The sequence below is a fragment of the Sinohyriopsis cumingii genome, chromosome 15 (assembly GCF_028554795.1).
Source record: "Sinohyriopsis cumingii isolate HCF-2022 chromosome 15, ASM2855479v2, whole genome shotgun sequence".
In the NCBI taxonomy this organism is placed as follows: domain Eukaryota; kingdom Metazoa; phylum Mollusca; class Bivalvia; order Unionida; family Unionidae; genus Sinohyriopsis; species Sinohyriopsis cumingii.
Window position 1 is genome coordinate 110,010,428 of NC_142975.1, and position 20,749 is coordinate 110,031,176.

General features: G+C 32.8%; 1 protein-coding gene across 6 annotated transcripts in view; it reads left to right on the forward strand.

Annotated features, from left to right (window-relative positions):
• The window catches only part of LOC149782468 (mitogen-activated protein kinase kinase kinase 2-like), a 60,327-nt gene extending 39,903 nt beyond the window's left edge, over positions 1–20,424 (forward strand). For 5 of the 6 annotated variants that reach the window (XM_089933880.1, XM_089933883.1, XM_089933882.1 and 2 more), the window contains 3 exons: positions 161–293; positions 17,699–17,876; positions 18,286–20,424. In XM_089933880.1, coding sequence (XP_089790006.1) covers positions 161–293; positions 17,699–17,876; positions 18,286–18,514 — 540 coding nt within the window. In that variant the 3' untranslated portion in view covers positions 18,515–20,424. Of the gene's footprint in view, positions 1–160; positions 294–3,135; positions 4,002–17,698; positions 17,877–18,285 lie in introns of those variants that run through there. The other variant, XM_089933884.1, reaches the window with a different exon arrangement.
• The last annotated feature ends 325 nt before the right edge of the window (positions 20,425–20,749 follow it).

The window sequence follows — 20,749 nt, forward strand, 5'->3', positions numbered from 1 at the left end:
GTGGCTGCAACATGATGTCCCAGTTCTAGACATCACTCTAAACTCTGACACTGCAGACATCATAGAAATATGACTCAGATGGTTACATTAAAAACAAAAACAATAGACACACACTCACATTTATATATTTTTAGTGATATGATTATTTCCTAATTTCCAGGGTTCTGTGAAAGACTACATGTCCAATCATCACGAACCATTCAGCGAGTCTATGACTGCCAAAATAACAAATGACGTTCTAGAAGGAATTATTTACCTACATGGAAGAGACATTTTGCATAGAGATGTCAAAGGTATTTCACATTCAAATATCTTTTTGTACTGGATTCACTGATTTTCATCCAGCAAATAAAATTACAAGTTTTGTTGCTTTTTTATTAGGCGAAACAAGTTTGAATAGACATTGTTGAATAATTGTATCATCTTATCGTTATTTTAATTTAAGGTTCATGAGCACAGCTTACAAGTAAAAGTGGAATTAAATCTTTTAATGTAAGTATCATATGATGATATTTCGACATTCTCATAATATATTAACATTAAAATTATGAAGTGCTCATAATCTTAATCATGCTGAACTTTAACATTTGTTAATGAAAATGAGATACATCATTTAGCATTGCAATGTGGTTTCTGTAGCCTTTGCAGTAAAGTAGTGTAAGGATCAGATCTGCGAGGAGACTGGCGAGAACAAATGTCGTATGCGAACTTTACTATTAAAAATGCCTATTGTAATTCATATTGCAGAAATCCATATACGAAATTAATTTATGGAGGGTATTAAATGGCTAAGGAATGAAGGTTACTAAACAAATGTAGCAACAAAGCTGGGATTCCTCTTGCTGCTGCTGATTTGTTGTGCACAGCTGATCAGAAAGGCAGCAGCTGCAATGATATAAAGGATGCTTTACAGTTTTATGACATTAGTATAATATATATATATATATATATATATATATATATATATATATATATATATATATATATATATATATATATATATATATATATATATATATATATATATATATATATATGTGTGTGTGTGTGTGTGTGTGTGTGTGTGTGTGTGTGAAATCTGTAGCATCTATATGTAATTGTCCCTTACAGACAAAATATACATGTCACATATCTATTGTATTATCTCCTGAAGTAAACAGTTGACTTTTAGGTGGTTCTGTGGATTAATAATAACACTTTTTTCATCCATGACGAATTAAATTGTAAAACATTAACAAAATGCGCGATCAGAAAGATCTGAAATATAGGTTGTGCCAAGATTAACTATGTAACCGCAAGAAAGGTTTGCCTGTAAAATCACGTAGTAGGAACATACAGTCATGCAATTTAAAGCACAAAAAGGAATAATTGCATTGGTGTATATAGGACAATAAGTGTGTTTTATTTGGCAACTTTCGGTTATTTAATAACATCATAAAGGCATTAAATTTATAGCATATAGTTTGATTGACAGTACGTCACTGGTATGAAAGTATGAGAGAGATTATATGTACTGCAGAGTACAAGCACATTCAAGTTAAAAGAAAACTTAAAGTCACATTAAATGTTCAGTTTGAATATTTCAGGAATCATACTATCTTTTCGTTTTGTGTGAGATAATGCTATTTTGGTCCAAGTACAGTTTCATCTGCAATTTTGTCCTTTACTTTTGAACATGACTCAGAGATGTACTTTTACTATTACCCAAACATATATTTCAAAACTGACTATCACTAGCATCTAGCTGGGTTATGCTACTTGGTTTGTATGTCATCTAAATTCGCACACTCATGAATTTGACAAAAGGTAAGCGTACATTGGTAAACCTCAACAAATATCGCTAACCACTCACCTAATTTACCTTCATGAAGTATTGCAACCACCTTTTCATCTTTGAATAATTACTCACCATTAACAATCATGTGGTAAAGAGCAGTTGCGACAGATGGCACTGATGCAGTTTATATATACAGTATATATATATATATATATATATATATATATATATATATATATATATATATATATATATATACACAGTGTGACCCCGCTATAACACGGTAGTTGGGAGCCATAACACCCGACCGCGTTATATACCGAACTGTGTTATATGCAACCAAGTCAGTTAGTGGAAGAAAATGTACCCCCGCCACAAAAAAAAAATTGTGGGTGTGTGTGGGTAATAAATGGGGGCGGTAAAATACGTGCTTCGTCGGCACAGTTACCATCTTGATTTGATGCATATTAAACGAGAAATACACCTGTAGTGAAAACAGAGAAGACCTTTATAATATAATAGTTTACTTTATTGAGAGAACCATGAATTGGTACATATACGTGAATCCTGTTTATATATAAATGTCTACTGTATAGCATGAATAGTATCAAGACCGTGTACTCACCTGCGAACCTCATCTTATACATTGAATCCACAATACAAGTGATTCCATTGAAAATATGCACACACAGCTTTAAAATATTCATTAATTTTGTAACGGGTCATATTGGTCTGAATTCAGTTGAAAAAACATAGCACAATCACGTAACAAATGACGAAGCACATTTACTTTAAAGTACGTTCCAAGTCGGTAAAAGTTAGTTTGCGTTTTAAGCTGCCGTTGCATAAACTTTTTCCCTACAAAAATGAAACTTTCACAGCACAGTTAACGTGTTCCAGTCACACTGGAAAATGCAAAAATCCATCAAATTCCATCACTTTTATTTAAGTTTGGTACTGACTTCCTTTGAAGAAAAGTTCTTTGCTGTTATTGAAAGATTATAGTCGGCTTTCTTTGATGAAGGCTGCATGCCCTACTGAAGTCACCGCTAAAGGACAGCTTTGGAGAACCAAACGAATGCCCATTTCTTATTGTGGCGGCAACATCAAATAATTGTATTGCATGATTGAGACTGGTATTTTGTCCATTTGCTGAGCACATTTTCATAACAGTCGGTGCTTCAGAGGTAATCTGTTTCCTTTGAAATTTCAGCAAACTATTTTATCTGGGTACATTTTAAAAAAGGAATTGGCCGTAGTTTAGACTATGCTAGTTACTGTCCCTCCATGCCTACTGAATAAACCAATAAGTAAGATTGTTTTATTTTTATTTATTAATCTTTTTACATTTGTGGTAGCAGTGAGATGCTGCCTTCCACGCATGCCTCTGAAAATTAACAAATGGTCAATGGACGATAGAGATGCAGGTGTTCTGATGACAGGGATTATTGCAGAAAACATGAGCGTTTTGAAGAATTTAATTCTGAGTGAAACGAAGAGGAATTTTACTTACCATCCACATACATGTGTCAGTCTTTGTAAATATATTAATTACTAGCGAGCAGCCGAAAATCCGATGAAAGATAGATTACAAAACAATGCCTCGTCCGGTTGATCTCCGTTACCAGAAATGTCAACAACAAAAAATCGTTTATTTCACAACATACAGAACTCGTGCTAGATGTCAAGATAAGCGGATTATGATATGACAATGCACTGTTTAGGTGGTTTGTCAGTATGGACAAAGAATTTGTTCATGTAACACTTGATAAATTTCAGTGCATTTTATATCCAGTTTGCGGCTTCTTTCATGGGGTCTCTAAATTTCTGCACTCCAAAGCAATGGTTGTATATAAAAGTTTAAACAGCCAACAATGTCGCCAACAAATAAAAAAGCCACATGATATGTTTTGCAGCCAATAAGGAAAAACAATCCAAGTTTGCGACATTGGTGAAGACCTACGCGATCCCAGAATAAACCTTTTATGCGTTTTTTCTTCTTCTTAATTTTAAGAAGAAAAAACAAAATACTGTTTCCTGTACTAGAAAAATACATATAAAATTTCAGGAGCCAAGCCACGATCGTCTTGTATTATTCATATGCGATCTCTTCCCCAAAATGATAAGCATCTTTTTAAGAGTTATTTTGTGCACATGAAAAATACATGCATATGAAATTTCAGGAGCCATGTCACGACCGCGTTATATCCGAATTCACTTTATAACGGAGCATGCTATAGCGGGGTCACACTATATATATATATATATATATATATATATATATATATATATATATATATATATATATATATATATATATATATATATATATAGATATAGATATATATATAGTGTGATTTAAAATTATTATCCTAGATTCTACTTTAGTGCTAAAATATATTTGTCAAAGCTAACTAGTAGCTCCTTCGTTAATTTAATAGACTGATGTAATTGTATGCTGAAAAATGGTCATTGACTTTTTCATTGCTGTTGCTGTTTTCGTCTCAGTGTTTAAAAGGTAACAACTCACTTGTGCCTCTTAATGATATTTCTTCCATTCATGTAATGAAATGATTAACATTAAATCAAAACAGTTTTTGTTCCATTCTTGTCAATTTTGTAGTACAATTTTAGTGTTTTAGTTAAGTGAAATATTGCAGCAACTAACTGACTAAGGGTAAAATATTTTTTTATGCAATGTAATGTAACTTTAACATTTCGATTGTTGTCTATTGCAATCTACTTTTCCAATTGTATAGTACATATTTAAACACCCGAGATTTACACTTTCTATTTACTCAGTGTGATTTTGTTCGTTGTAAGCTTCTTTAATAAACATTTTTTTCTCAAATGTTTATTGATTCTCTTCCTATTTCAGATTCTTTCCTTTCTCCTAAACCTATTTTCCCATTTAATTTCTCTAGGTCTTGATTTGCTGTACTGCTTTAACAAGAAACAGTGTGCTGATTTCATTATTTTAAACGCTAAACTGGTAGCAATATAAATTTGAGTTTACTTTTGTTTGTATAGTTTTGACAGTTTTATCTGGTGAACGTATATTGTTAACAGGCAATAATTTATGATAGGCCTATTTCAAAATAAAAATGAAATAACTATTTTTGTTATGTCCACTATACCCATGTTAGATGGTGGAATTTGGAAGTGTGGAAATCTTAACCATCTTCTTTAAGGACATGATGTATTTATTTGATACTTCTGTTTTGCCACTGCGTGCAGAGAAAATCATCTCATAGTGAACTTCATACACCAGTCCCTCGATAAATCATGCCTTGATAACTCACGAACCCGCTTGTAGCGATGGGTCAGGAGTGGATCCAATTTTTAAAACTAGAAAGAAAACAAAATGTATTCCTATTTGTTGAACTTGAAGAAAATCGAGATCAAATTTGGTGACAGAAATTGATATATCGCTTGTTTTGTCGTTGGAAACAGTATATAGGACCTGGAAATTGTAATCAACATTATGAACTATCAACTGTTAAAAAAAGTCGTAACATTTGTTACATTTTCTTTCCAAATGACATTCTTAGTACACTGCAATTAACGATACTCAATATTTTTTTAAAATCAATTTTAATGTCACTTAGACCTAGTGGACCACTCCGGTGGTCTAGTGGTTAGAGCGTCCGCCTCGGATGCGGGAGGTCGTGGGTTCGATCCCCGGCCGAGTCATACCAAAGACTTACAAAAACGGTACTAACAGCTGCCTCGCTTGGCACTCAGCGTTAAGAGGTTAGTGTTAGGACTGGTGGGCCCGGTGTCAGTATAATGTGACTGGGTGGGACATCATGCTACATGTCTGCGGCATGATGCCCCAGTGCTAGACATCACTATAAACTGCCACATTGCAGACATCGTAGCGATATGACTGAAAAATTGTTAAAGCTACGTTAAAAATCCAAATCACACCTAGTGGAGGCAGTACTTTGATAAATAAATGCCAATTAAATAATTTTTTTTATCAATTGAAATTTGTGTTCTAATTCCATCTTTTAGTTTCTTTTAAGTGTAATCATCGTAAATGCAATGTGTCCTGTTGTAATTAAATGTACAGTTGTAAATATACCGTTACAGCTCTGTCCGCAAGCGTTTCTCTGAGAACCTAATTAAATGCCGACAGTATTTTGATATCGGACTAGCGTAAACATTTGTTGTATTGTCGCACTAAATAAAATGCGAGCATGCTTTTCTGTTATCGTCAATTATGTCTTTTGAATCTAAAAATGGTGATGGAGTAAACAAAATAATTAAAAGGCATAAAATCCTACATGCTTAAGAACCAGCGCCTCCGGTTGTCTGTCAGGTAACTCATTTCAGTTGATCAATCGAACACTGTTATCAACGTTATTGTGTACATAATCTAATTAAACTACCTTAAATTAACCTACTCAATCATAACTGTGATTAAAGATAGCAAGGCAACCAAACGAAATGAGTACTTAGTAAATGAAAGTGCTTTGTTTCACAGATATGGACAGTTGTGGGGAAAACGAGTTTAAGAGAATTCGTGAATTCGCACGTAGAGATATTCACAAGGATGATAAGACGTTTCACTGTTACTTGCAATGAAATCATGATATCAATATTTTACTAATTGAACAATCCAAAAATTAAGTTTCGATGTAAAAGATTATAACACGAAATATTGCGTTTTTTTTAAAAAAAGGAATCTTGTTTGGTATTATATCAACAATTAGTCTGGTTCCGGGCTTCGAAGACTCCTTGTTTCGAAAAACTGAGTACACACCACTCCGGGAAGCAGACTAATCAACAAAAACAAAAAGACGTGACCTAATACACGAATGTTTTTGCGTACCGTGTTGGTTGTTGAAACCGTTGGAAACATGTTATCAGTCTTTCAGATGTTGGACATTATAAAAATAAATGTGATTTATATAGAATAACAAAGAACTTCATCAGAAAAAGCGCTTTATTGACAATTATTCTCGACTCGATTATAAAACAAGGATTCAGTCAGTAAACAGCTCAGCCCCACCCTCCAACCCCAACCCCCATCCCCTCACCACCCGGTTCTCTGGATGTCATTTGTCTAGCTGATTTTTGGGAGGTCCCTCAGTAAATCGCACTCTTGCTTATAGTGCAGTCTTTGTTGTTGGACCCCGATGTGCGCGTGTTATCGACGGAGAGGTGTACATGTCATGATGTGCACTTGTGCCATAGGCACAGCATTACTATTGTTCTTTAGTAGAGTTTATTTTCTTGATATCTATCATTACAATATCAACATTATGTGCCACATAATCAGCCTTCAAGACATGGGCGGTTTCGTTTTCAGACCATGTGAACACAATACCACAGACGGCTATATCGCCATCTATAATATATTATGTTTTGCATGTGTGAGGAAGGCACACTGTTTGAGTTTTTGTCAATTATTTCACGCAGCGTACTTGCATTATCCATTGGTGTAATACACTCTAATTGTTTGGCCATTAATCTTATTGCTTTAAATACATTAAATTCTTGCAAAAAGTTTGCAAATTGTCTGCCAACTGTGACAAACATTGTCCTAGAAATTTAAATAGCCTTTGCATTCGCTACTCAGACTGTATATGTCTTCTTGAATGTGCTTTCCGTCCATCTATTGAAGTTCCCTCACTTACGTTCATACTTGCTTTCTCTTTGTTATGTTTCATTTGCAAGAGTTCAATTTATGTTTGCACTGATATTGTATATATTTTTGTCTTCGATGAAGTCCAGTTCTTTAGAGTTGTAATTAGTCATTTTAACTAACGATAAAGTTTAGCTATTTAAATAAATTAAATATTGGCTTGGGATGATGAAGGTGACTTTGATTATACATTTGTAAATCCAGCATGCAAAATTAATGGTTCTGCACAAAAGCATAAGATAATGATGATACTAGTAGGCTTGCAGTGCAGTGTTTTTTAAGGAAGTAAATTTTGGACAGTTATAAGAAAAACTAAACAAAATGAAATTCCGAAAGCTTTTCAAAACAAATTTTATGATAAATTAGGTTTGGTCTTTGCAGGTAAATATGCAAAAATTATGTATTGAGATAGTATGGAGGATGTATATATTAAATCCATAGATAGATTTTTTAATGTTGTCGATTGAACGATCATCCAAACTGGTTGTTGCAAAACTTTTAGCAAACCATACAATAGAGGAAATCACCAGAGGATCAGATTTTATATTAGCATTCAGCAAATAAACAAACTATTCCTACTTCCAAGATTTGAATTTCACGGTAAATTGAATGGAGTTAGTCTGTGCAAAGATCAATGCAAACTTAACATGCATTTCAACCAACTGTTATACAAAGCTAAGCTATAAAACCTACTTAGGAAATTGCTTGTAACATAATAAGTACGATTCATCTGTTTTATCACTAAGTAATACCTTAATAGACAAATACCATGAAGACTTCAGACGTAGAACATACACGTGAAATGAACACATGTAAATGCTGTATATGTTGAAAATCAAATATATAATCTATCAAGCCTGAATTCTCTCATAAAAGAAAACATATTACAGATAAGGAAAAGCCAAGACCAAGCAAACACATGCAAACAAAAGTACCGCATTTAAAAAACCGAAGTAAGTTATATTTTCAAAAGTGAAAGAGCATAATTCTTTGACATCTAATATAGTTAAATACGGATTTTAGAGAAATAATTTAGAAGTTTAGATAAAAAAAAGTATGTTACTTGAAACACTACAACAATGATCGCAAGAATGTGTTATGCAAAGAGTTGCTACAGCCACTGCTTTAGATATGACATTATCAACATGTACTATTTCTGCCAAAATTGACTTGTAAAAGGTTTGTGGTTGTTGTAGTATGTCGATAATATGGTGCATGTTTTCATCAAGGGTCATCGACGAATCATTTTGTTGATCAAACATTAAAACGGAATTAATGTATATTGGTAATTAATTATTTGTTTGATGAATGCCTAGAATTATTGGTAGTAGTGTAAAATATAAATTATTGGAAATATTGGTAGTGTAAAAAAATCTGGATTTTGCAAATGGTTGTATTTTATTTCTTTCCATCAGATTTGTGTTAGCCATAAGAGGCTTTCTTGTTTGCATGCTTGATTGAAGATTTAAACCATTAATCTATCAGAATAAAATTAGCGAAGCTTAACTCTTTAAATAATATTGATTTTCACTTTATAACAGTTCATGCGTTTTCTGAAATTCCGAGTATGACTAGATTGGACATCAAGTATATTGTGATATTTCTTCTTCTTTACATAACTGTATTTGTTTTGTCTTCATTGTGTCCTCTTAAATTTCTTGGCATACTGTCATCTATTGTTTATTAGCTTTTTTCAAATACCCGCATTCATTACGACGATAAGAATTGTTGTTTATAATTTTACTTTAAAGGAGGCTTTGTATTTCTTTTTCTTGTTTTGTCGAACTTTTTCATTTTATTTAAAGAATTCTTATGCCTATCTGTATGATGATGTGATAGGACCACATGTTTTCATAATTCATAATGGATACTATCCCTTGCAAGTAGTATAAACAGATATCTAAGTAAACCAATTATTATTTGGCATGCAATGATGCAAATACCATACAAAGGACAAACAAGAGATTCACATTACTACAATAATTGGTAAGTAATGGAATTGAAAATGAGCAAGGACCAAATGGAGAAAAAACAATAAATGATGGACATAAAAAACTAGATTGATCTGGCCCACACAGTGAACAAAAGTAAAAGCATGAGTCAAATCTATCCATTTTCTGCTTAAATTTTGAGGTTGTTGCAGGATAAATTTTTGTAATAGTTTGAAAAGAAATATTATCATTTCTTAGTTGGAGATAGTCAGAGAAAGCAACAATTTAATAAATTGAACGAATTGAGTTCTGTGTAGTTGGTAATTGGTGTGGAAGATTTTTTAATGGAGACGATATAACCAAGGTAGTTAGTATATAATGCTGACATTAGTTAAGATTCTAAGTTATTTCAGTTATATATCATGTTGGTTGAAGTAATATTCTATTTCTTAAGCCTTCCAAGGGATGGAATTCCAATATTTAACTGGACATTGAAAACAATGGGTAAAAAATTATTCGATCCTGGACTCATGCAAGTAGCTTGATGTATCTCAAGAAAGAAACACTTTGTGTATAAGAAAAATGTAGATTTTTGAGACAAACAGTGTGAAACCTTACTATGCAGGATTCTATATTACATGGATAATTTGCAAATGTTTCATCCCATCCTTATTCAAAGTAAATAGCATTGCTGTCAACATAGATTGGTAAGTCGGTAATTATGCTATATGCCTCAAATGTAATATGTCCTTGTCCATATGTTACAAATCTGAGAGATCTTCCTTCACATCACATGCTCAGGCATCAGCTTAAGGATTGTCAAATAACTTCTGTTTGGAATTGATAATACATACATAAATTTGAGAACATTATTTTATATTTACGTCACACATAGAATTAGTTTCTAGAGTTATGCCATGATTTGTATGGCAATCAGCTACGTTAAATCATTATTACGAATAGAGAAAACACATGCAAGAAATTTGTTTCCGGATTAAGTTTTACTAACTACTTCGATGTCCATTGTTCCAACTGACAATAACCGTACTTTATAATAGGTTGTATATCCAATACAGAGCTACTTAATATATAATGCGCAAAGATTTGTAAAAGTTGATAAATTATGCACAGTTAATGGACCAGTAACAATCTCATGTCATGCAAAGAAAATGAGTGAAACTAGCCTCTATGCCTGACTAGATCAAATGCTTTGAAATATCACTGAAGACTGACTGTACATGCTGTGTCTTGATCATCCGGAGATTTCTGGCCAAAGGTATAGCAGTGGTTATTGAAAGAACCCGCACAAAGAGACTGTTGATATTTTAGATTCTATGGCACTGAAATCTCGTGGGTAGTAGTTGTCATCATTTAAGTGGCTATGTTATCAAGTCCTGAAGCTTTCTTTGCATCTAAAAAAGATATATCATCATTATCATCACCAATTTATGTGTCATAGTACAAAACCTGTAAGACGTTATTCTTTCTGTCTGGAACAAGTGGAATATCATAATTATTACGTGATGGTATAGATCATAAATGGTCATCCCAAGCTGTACATTTCGGTTTATTGCATAAGTAATGTAGGGAAATAGCTTCCAAATAACCAGAATTTTAACAAATATTCCCACCAGCTTTCAAAATGATTTAACATCAGTTCTTTTATAACATAGATACTATCCTGTAGCTTTGAGAAAAAGGTTTCACGGGCATGTGTCTTCATGTTTGAAACTTTGTTTATGCGTGTGTGTGGCTGCTTTGATTGTTTTTCGGCTTTATTTGTGAAAACAATACTTTACACAAGCCCGCCATAAATATGATATGTTTCTGTCAGAATTATGCCAAATTTAGGGTTATCTGTCTTACTATAATAACTGTTTGGAAAAACATAAATTCCTTGATTGTCAGATACAACAGAAACTTTATCATTTAAAGACTTATATGTGAATGTTTGATCACATGGTTCGTTTCTTCGTTTCTAAAATCAACTGCCAACTGTTTTAATTCACACACACACACACACACACACACACACACACATATATATATATATATATATATATATATATATATATATATATATATATATATATATATATATATATATATATATATTTATTCAGAAATAAGTCTTGGATCAATTCATGATTGAGTCGTTGTAGTTATCCTTATTGGGTCATCTATCTCCTTCGACAAACCGTATATTTCAGTTAGATCTTGTAACTGTGACACTGGTGCATTTAGAAGCTAATTATCATTTAAAACCCCTTTCATTGAGTGACCTACTTACCTGGCAGTTTCAACAGACTGTTGAAATGGTAACCAAATGGTGCTGTTCTTGGACTAGCGTCTGTAGATAATAATAATAACGATAATGTGGAAGTTGCACAGCGCCTAATCTTTAGAAGCTCTAAGCTCTTTATAACATATACAGCAAGATTACAAAAACAAATTCCATGAAAGTAGAGCACAAACACGTGCTGACAATACTTACTGAAATAAAGGTCTTTAAGTCTGTTCTTGTAGTCAAAATTGGTAAGTTTTGATACCACTTTTGAATGAAATCACAGTGTCATTGTGTCCCTCATCTAAGGCAATTCATCCCTTATAGCTAGGCAATGCTACGCAAAGAACATTGTATTATTTCGTTTTAACAGAGTGAACAATGAGAATATGATTGTAAGAAGAGGAGTGTACACTTGGGTGAAGTTAAATGGGTATATTGGACTGAAGCCCGTCAACAAAATGTAGCATAGTGATCAGATTGTGTGTTTGATTCTGGATCAAACCTGTAGCCAGTGGAAGTTACATAACAGAGGGCGGTATGCTCAGTTCTGCATAGGCTACGAGCGATTTCTAGCAGTTGTATTTTTAACGTTTCTGTAGTAGGTAATGCCAAGACGTATATTGCAGCATTGGTTAGCTAATTGAATCCACTTTCAACTTTTGATTTAGTGCAGCACGACAATGCTATACATCAGCCATGATTTTGCCTATTGAATCTGGAACACAATGGCAAAATCCGAATTGAGAAATGAGTGATCTAAACGTGTTTTGTTCAGTCATACAATATGACATTCTTTACTCAAACATTGATATAAAAAAAAACATTTAAGTGATATACAAAGTCGAATTTGTGAAGTTTGAATTCTGAGTTCTCATCTTCCTAAAAGATCCCGAGTAAAGATGAATTCAGTGTATTTCCTAAAGACTTTGCCGAAAAAAGACAAAATGGTATTTTGTCAAAGTAGTTAATACTGCCATTAATTTAAAATAAACTTACCAGACTAGCATAAATGAATCATTTGTAATATCTTTGGGGAATTCATTCACTGAAATCAATCTACCATTAAATGGTCCAACTACGATTCGGTGAGTCATGTAATCATTATTCAGGATACTTAAAAGACATGGAGTAAATATTTGGGATCAGAAACAGCTTTAAAAATGGATGCATTTGCTGCCAATCAACTATTAAAGAAAAGATGATCAAAATAAAGATAGGTTAAGTTAAAGTGTATACAGATAAATAGAGATGTGCAATGCATTCACACAAGAAGACAGCTGATGGCTGTCGAAATTAATTTTTACTAATCTTACCATCATTATGCATGTAATTTAATCGTCTTATAATTTGTAACTTAATATAGCTCATTTATACAAATGATACACTACTCGAATGTGAGCACGATGAACTCTTGAAGTATGAAGTTCTACAGCAGTGCAACGTTGCTGGATCAATTGATGCTAAGTGAGAAAGTGGGTAAATGTTTTTTTTTTTTTTTTCACATATAGTTCACTATGACTGTAATTATACTGAATTTTGGAACTAAATAATAAACAATTGACGTTATCTGATAAATATGGCAGAGACAGGAAAATGAAGCATGTATTCTTGCTGCTAAATCTTCAGATGTCTACTGCAATAAGTATACATACATGCATGCATGCATGCATCCATCATACATACATCCATACATACATCCATGCATACATACATACATACATACGGAATCATTAAACCTCTGCTCGTACAAAAATAGAATGCAAAAGTTAATAGGACTATGATGGGTAATGAATAGCTATGTTGGATCGTGACATATAAATGACAGTCATTAGTACATAATTATTAATGCACACAATACAAATAATATGTAAGTTCAACAAACGTCCTTACACAATATGCATGGTCCAAAGGATGTAACATAATCAGGTTATAGTGCATAATGAATCATGTCATACATGTCATGCCTGCCATGCTTCTAGTCTCTAGAAGATCATTATGTCATTTGTCACTTGATGTTGAGGTGTTTAAGCAAATATATACTTTGTCTGGGAATTATAATTACTTTTTTCTGTTGAGTGCCTCTCTCTGTCTCTTTCTCTGTTTTTTTTGCAAACATTAATAACCACCCAGGCATTACTTGTTACACCTAAAGGATTCAAATCAAATGGTAATACAATTTAGACAGCTGTTCTATTCATAATTCAATAATAAGGCAGATACCAGATGAGCTAATATCCCTGCGTAATCCAAAATTAATTTCAGATGAAGTTGAAGTTCCTGACTTGATAAACACATAGGGCTCTGTGTTTGGTTCACATTATGCAGAATGTGGTTGAATGACTGTAAACTACATTTGTTTCCAATGATACTACCCTTTAGCGGTGTCATTCAGTAGTAAAATTGCAGTAATCAAAATGGAACAGCATCAATATCTAGTTACACTTTTGAATATTTTATTATGGTTCTCACTGTCCTGAAATTAACAGTTAAATTATCTTTTTAGTGGTGCACGATACTGTCAAAACAAATAATGCAGTGATTGTTTTGTCTCCAACTTATCCATGTATACAACAAACAATATATGGTATAATACTTGGAATTAAGCTTGCTATGCCCGGACCTGTTAAATCATTTTTATCTGTTGAAACTAAGCATGTCTAGGCTCAATTTTCACCTGTTTTGCTTATATATTTCTTGTCTTTATTAATTATTTGTTCTGCTTTATAAAAATAAACATGCAATTTTCTTCATGTTAGTCAAATTCCATCCATAATAAATTGCAAAATATTGTAGATCAATTTGACAAACCAATTTTAATCAACTGATCCTCATCACACCGTGAAGCTACATAATTTCAAAGCCAGCTTAACAATATTTGAGCTTGTCTCTGCCAAATTCTTACGTTAAATTCTGATGATGAGAGATCCCCCCCCCCCAAGTCATGTGAATTTGATCAGATTCCGACTTCATTGCTACTTGAGTGTTAAGTGTCAATATTACTAACAAATGATATCAATACCACTCTGTCAGCCTAGGAATTCCAATCATTTTCCAAATCTGCTATTGTAAAGTCTCTTTTGAAGAAGTCAACGCCTGACCCTAATGATTTAAGAAAACAATCTACGGCCCTTCTTCTAACCTCCCATTCATGTCAACAGTCTTACAAATAGGTGTTCTGTCTCAACTTGCATCTCACCTGATTTTATATAGTCTTTTTATCAGTGTACATCCTTCATATCACCCCCCACACACACACACACACATGGTGCATAAAAAGCTCTTCTGAAATTAATTAGCCACATTCCCTCTGCTTTGGCTAGTAGGAAGATTACAGTTCTTACATTACTTGACTTATCTGCAGCATTTTACACAATATACCATAATATGTTATTTCTCAGTCTCCAGTATGCATTTGGCATTCGAGATACAGGCTTACTATATTTAAAGTAAAATATCGTTGATAAGCCACAAATTGGGTCTGTAAATGGAAACCATTCTAGCTCAGTTTATTCATGTCCTTAGATCCATGCTTTTCGTTCTATACACCAATCCTTCAGTGCCATTGATTGTCATCTGGTGTCTCAACAGTTGTATGTAGATGACACCCATATATGCAGATATAGGCATACAACTGAAGTTGATGCTACCATCCAAGGCGTAGTGAGGTACATTTCCGAGAAGAAGTTTTGGATGATATGTAACAAGCTGCAGATGAATGTTGATGCACCTGACGCCATTCTTGTCACCACTCACAAACTTTTTTCTTCACGTCTTTTACCTAAAACATAAGTGTCAGCAAACAAAATACATTAAATTCACAAATCAGTACGAAACCCAGATGTCACTCTAAGCAGTACCCTCTCATTACACCAACATGTTATGAACATATGGAAGGCTGCATATCTGGATCTGAGATGCATCAGCACCATTCATAATTTTCTCTCAGTTCATGCCACTGTGTGTGATCCTTATTACTTTCTAGATTGGACTATTGTAATTCTCTTCTATCAGACTCGTATCAATGCATACTACATACTCTTCAAGCTGCTGCAATCATCATAGAGTACCAAGAACCCAACGCTACTCTGCGCTTTACCTGCCACTGGATAACCAGTCGCTCCAGAATCAAACATAAAATCTGCTGTCTATGCTACACTTCACTGACTACCTAAAGTCCAATATACCAATCTGATCTCACCCATGTGTACAACCCTTCTTTGCATAACGGCATATCTACGCGGAACAAAGTGTCACTTGAAATTAGACATAATGCATCTGTGATCTACTTCAAGATTGCTATTAAACTACACCTATTGGATGTCAAGAACAGAAAAAAACTTAAGTGTCCTTAGCTTCATTATTTTAAAATATATAATGAAAACTCTTGATTGCATATCATCGAAAATTGTTTAAGTAGTGAATTTAGTTGTAATCACAGTCATAATCATGTCTGAAAACGATGGAGAAATCAAGCATTGACTAGTGTCGATTGCAAACCGAAATTAAGTGAAAAACGAGATTTCAATGCAGTGTCTGTTACTGCAATAGACTGCAAACAACACAAAATTCACCTCTGAATGCAACTGTAAACAAAAATAGTCTTAAAACCCACACTCACTAAAATGTATTGTTTAATGATCTTATTCTCTGAAATTTATTGGTGCGCTCTTTCATGCTGAAATAGTATCCCCTCTTCAGCAATGTTAACAGTATCAATCCACGCAAGAAATATGTTAACAAAAATAAACAATTCTCTCCATTTTTGCTTGAAAAGAATCATTAATATGACAAAATACCCAGTTTGAAGCATTATATGTACAGTCTAAATTTTTAAAAAGGAGCTGTCCTAAACTTATTGCAAAAATTTTGGAACTTCTTTTGTCAACTTATTAATGCTGGCGTTAGTGTCATTGACACATAACTGAGAACCAAACTTGTGCAAATCGAAGGGTTTTGCCTTTCAATATACAAGGAAAAGAAATTATACTTTTCATGAGCTGACACTCGTTAAGTGGAAACATTTTGTAGTCATTTGTGACAATACAATGTTTCCACTTAACTCATAACATAATGTCTGATATCTACTAAAATATGTAGATATCCCTTATATACTTGAAATACTATTCCGTTTGACATGCACATTTACAAAATGAAAGAAAATTCAAAGGCCACTATGTAGCAAATAAATGTACTGACACATTTTCATGAAAGAAATTAAGAATTGTATCTAAATGGTAAACAGAGTTGCATCGACGTAAGTTGGAATATTTTCTTTGCTATACCATATATACTAACTCATTTTAATTCATTAAAAAATTTAATCTATTTAGTAAATAAACACAAACAAAAACATAAATAATTGGCTGGATCTGAGTGCATACTGACAGTATTTAATGTTACAACTGCCACACTTCTGACCTTGGGTTACATATTAGACGATCTTTGTTGTCAGTGTCTTGTATAGTATTTAAGTTATGCAGTTGTATAGTTAGATCAAATATTTTGTTATTTTTCTTGTTAATACTACTACTATTAGGCCCACTTTCACTACTAATTATGATCTTTAAAATGCAAACAGTATCATCAATGAATAAAACAAAATGAACATCGTGTTGTGGAGGAAGAACAACGTTATTATTTGTTATGTTGATGATTTAGGTATAGTTCATTTTTTAAAATGCAGCATGGTTCTACCTTTCCATACATAGCTTCATACATGCGAGAGTGATGGCATCCTAAGTTATGAAAAATGGGTGTTTCAATGCATTATAGTGCGATTTATATAATCCTATATTTGATTTTATCATTCATATTTCGTAGAAGGACTACATGAGCACTTGATGCACTTCACACCATTACTGTTGTGACAATAATATGGTAGATAAGACCCTAATGTTAACTTTAAACTATTTAAGAATGATTTTCAGCTTCATTTTATGCGTCAGCATACTTCTATTTGAACAAAATAAATGTAATATTTCATAATAAGACATTAAATTCTAGACATTAATTAGTTTATAGTTTCATGACTATTTAATTTACCTCTTCAGGTTCCAATGTGCTTCTTGATAATGAAATGAATGCAAAGCTGGGTGATTTTGGAATATCAAAGGAAATTCAAACTCTGACCAATAGTAACACGTGCTGTAATACATATGTGGGATCTCCATATTGGATGTCACCTGAGCGAATCAGGGCAGAAAAATATGGCAAAAGAGCTGACATTTGGTATGTTAATTGTGCATAAAATGTTGTTTCATGATTTAGGATATTCAAGTTTTCCCAAATTTCCGATATGAGATTTCCAATTATAAATATCAGTTTTAACAATTATCACTGATTTATTTTTGTTAAAAAATATCATTATGCTTTGTTTCGCTTTTCTATTGCTTTTTCAATAAATTACAGCTATATTTCTTTTGTGTCTTAATTTGATGCTACATCAATGCAGACGAACATCTTTTGTTGTCAAATACATTTTTCATATACATTTAGTGGCCGATGGGAGCCTTTTAGATCTATATCTACCCTCTGCTTCTCTTTCCTTTATCTCTTTTGTTTCCCTTTCACATTTTTCTCTGTCTTTTTCCCCATGTCTCTTTAACTTATTCACATGATCTATAAACTTGTATTTTAGGAGCATTGGATGCACAGTGGTAGAGATGCTTACAATGCACCCACCTTGGCACGAGTTAGAAACCCATGCTGCTATCTTCAAAATTGGTCTCGGTACTGATCCCATATACCATTTACCACCGGATTCATCCGCCAAGTTAAAGGACTTTTTGAGCCAAACTTTCCGACAAAAATCCAAAGAGAGGCCTAATGCGACAGAACTTTCGAATCATTCATTCATTCGTTCATAGGATTTGATCAGTCTAAGTGATGAACTGACTAATTTGGGGACATTTTGTGCTCAGTAGTGTTCAAGGATGTTTCAACACAAGAGAAAGAGATTGCAAACATTGCGACAAGTGTTTATGAAACGATATTTCAATCGTTTCGCACAGTTTGGTTTCAATAGTTATAACGTTTTTGCCATGAATTGTTGCTACATAATTTATGACTGTTGCACGAATATGGAATTGTCATAATTTGGAAGAATGTTCCAGCTTTGAAACATAACCTTATCATCCTCCTCAAACGGTTAAATTATGACCCATTTACTTTCACGATATTATTTTAATGATTAAGATTACATTACATTACATTCCTGGATAATTGTTATATGTTTTACAGGATGAACGATGCATAATCTGTAAGAACACTTACAGATAGTGCAGGTGTGACCATTACGTTTCACATTTTCACTCATCTTGTGAACAAAAGAAAAAGCAGACAATAAGAAAAATAAAATAAAAAATAAAACACTCATTTATAAGACTGTGTTATTTAGATCTTGATAATTTGGAGGATCAAACATGTTTATCAAAACAAAGTCTTAGATACATTTTTGAGTGGATAAAGGGGAATGTTACAATTCTTCAAGTGAAGTAATAACAGTTGTGACTTTTTACAGAGGATTTGACTAACTGTGCTTAAAATTAATCTGAACAATGTTTATTTCGTAACATGCAAGAATATATTGCTTCGTTTGGTTAGCTCGACATAGGACTTACCAATCAAATAGTGTGCTTTGTTCCCTAATACTTACACATGCCGAGGCCAACGATCATCATTCCCCTTACATTTTAACTCGATAATTACTGTTATATATTATTGCAAAAATTAACAATAAAACGCTTTCGAGTCAAGTATGAAAATATATAAATGCAGCTGTAGTAAAGTAGAGGATTTTAGATCACTTGTTATTGACCTAACATGCAACTCGTACAGTAAGAAATACAATACAAGCTAGATTACTAATATTTAACCCTGTGTGATAAGGCAGTTTTAAGCTTTGGAAACATTAGGATCATCGCCTTACAAACATATACAACCTGGTGGCACCATATGTAAGTGATGGAGCAATATAAAGATAAAAATGACTGAGAGCTGCCATCTGAATTTTCAATGATGTGCTTGGCTTAAGATATAACAGGTTATATATTTTGGAATGTAATGGGAGATATGAGGGTATGTGAGTGAAACTGTATATGTTAATTTTATAATTTGTGTTCAGCCTTTTTTACGGTGAACTACAGTGACACGGGAGAGACAGACAGACAGACAGACAGAGAGATTGTGTAAGGAGATTTTGAAATTAGTATATTTTATGTTGTATTCAAAAGTACATGGAGACTGTGATCATGGGGTTTGGAATCCTTAAATATATTATAAAATAATAATTGCCAGGCGTATATCATGTGAGAAAGCTATCTCTTTTTTATCCTTTTATTATTTTGATCACATATTTACATGAAAAAACATTTTTGTAATAATTACCTAAATGTTCTAAAAGAAGGTATTTGTATTATGGTTTTATAGTATTGTAAGTTAAAGTTGATCTGAAGTCAATGACATAAGTGATTCCAAAATTGTCTCAGCCTATTGCATTCAAACATTACAAGAATGTGTCAACCCACTGTATTCAAATATTAGATGAATTATATATTATTTCCTTACCTGCGATAGCTCTTTTTTTTAATCACATTTATTCATTTTTTTGTAAGGAGTTGTTTTTAACGAAGATGCAAGATTTTGACCAATATATCTCTTTAGCAAGAATAAATAAAATTATTGCCATTCTGCATGAGCTAGATTGTGTAGATCAATGTCCAACTTTTTAACTTCTGTCAGTTCGTTTACGTGAATAAAACTTTCATATAAATATTTACTACTTTTCACTCATAACTAAAGTAGAGACATATGTAATGACGCTAACATTATATCTGTTTTGTATATAATGTTCTGTATTTCACTTCTATATAACCATCAGATATATTTATTATTATCTTTATTTATTTTTCCCCAAAAAATACTTCTTTTATTTTTTATCAAAATGGCTACTCCCCCTTTTATATCATTTCCTGTATAATCATAATTAAAAGAATACCATTTAAATGGCTAAACATAATGCTTTAATTTCATTGTTAAAACCGTTATGTGTTTCTTGAAAAAGCATAATATCATAGTTTAAATCTTTTGGAAATTTAAGTAGT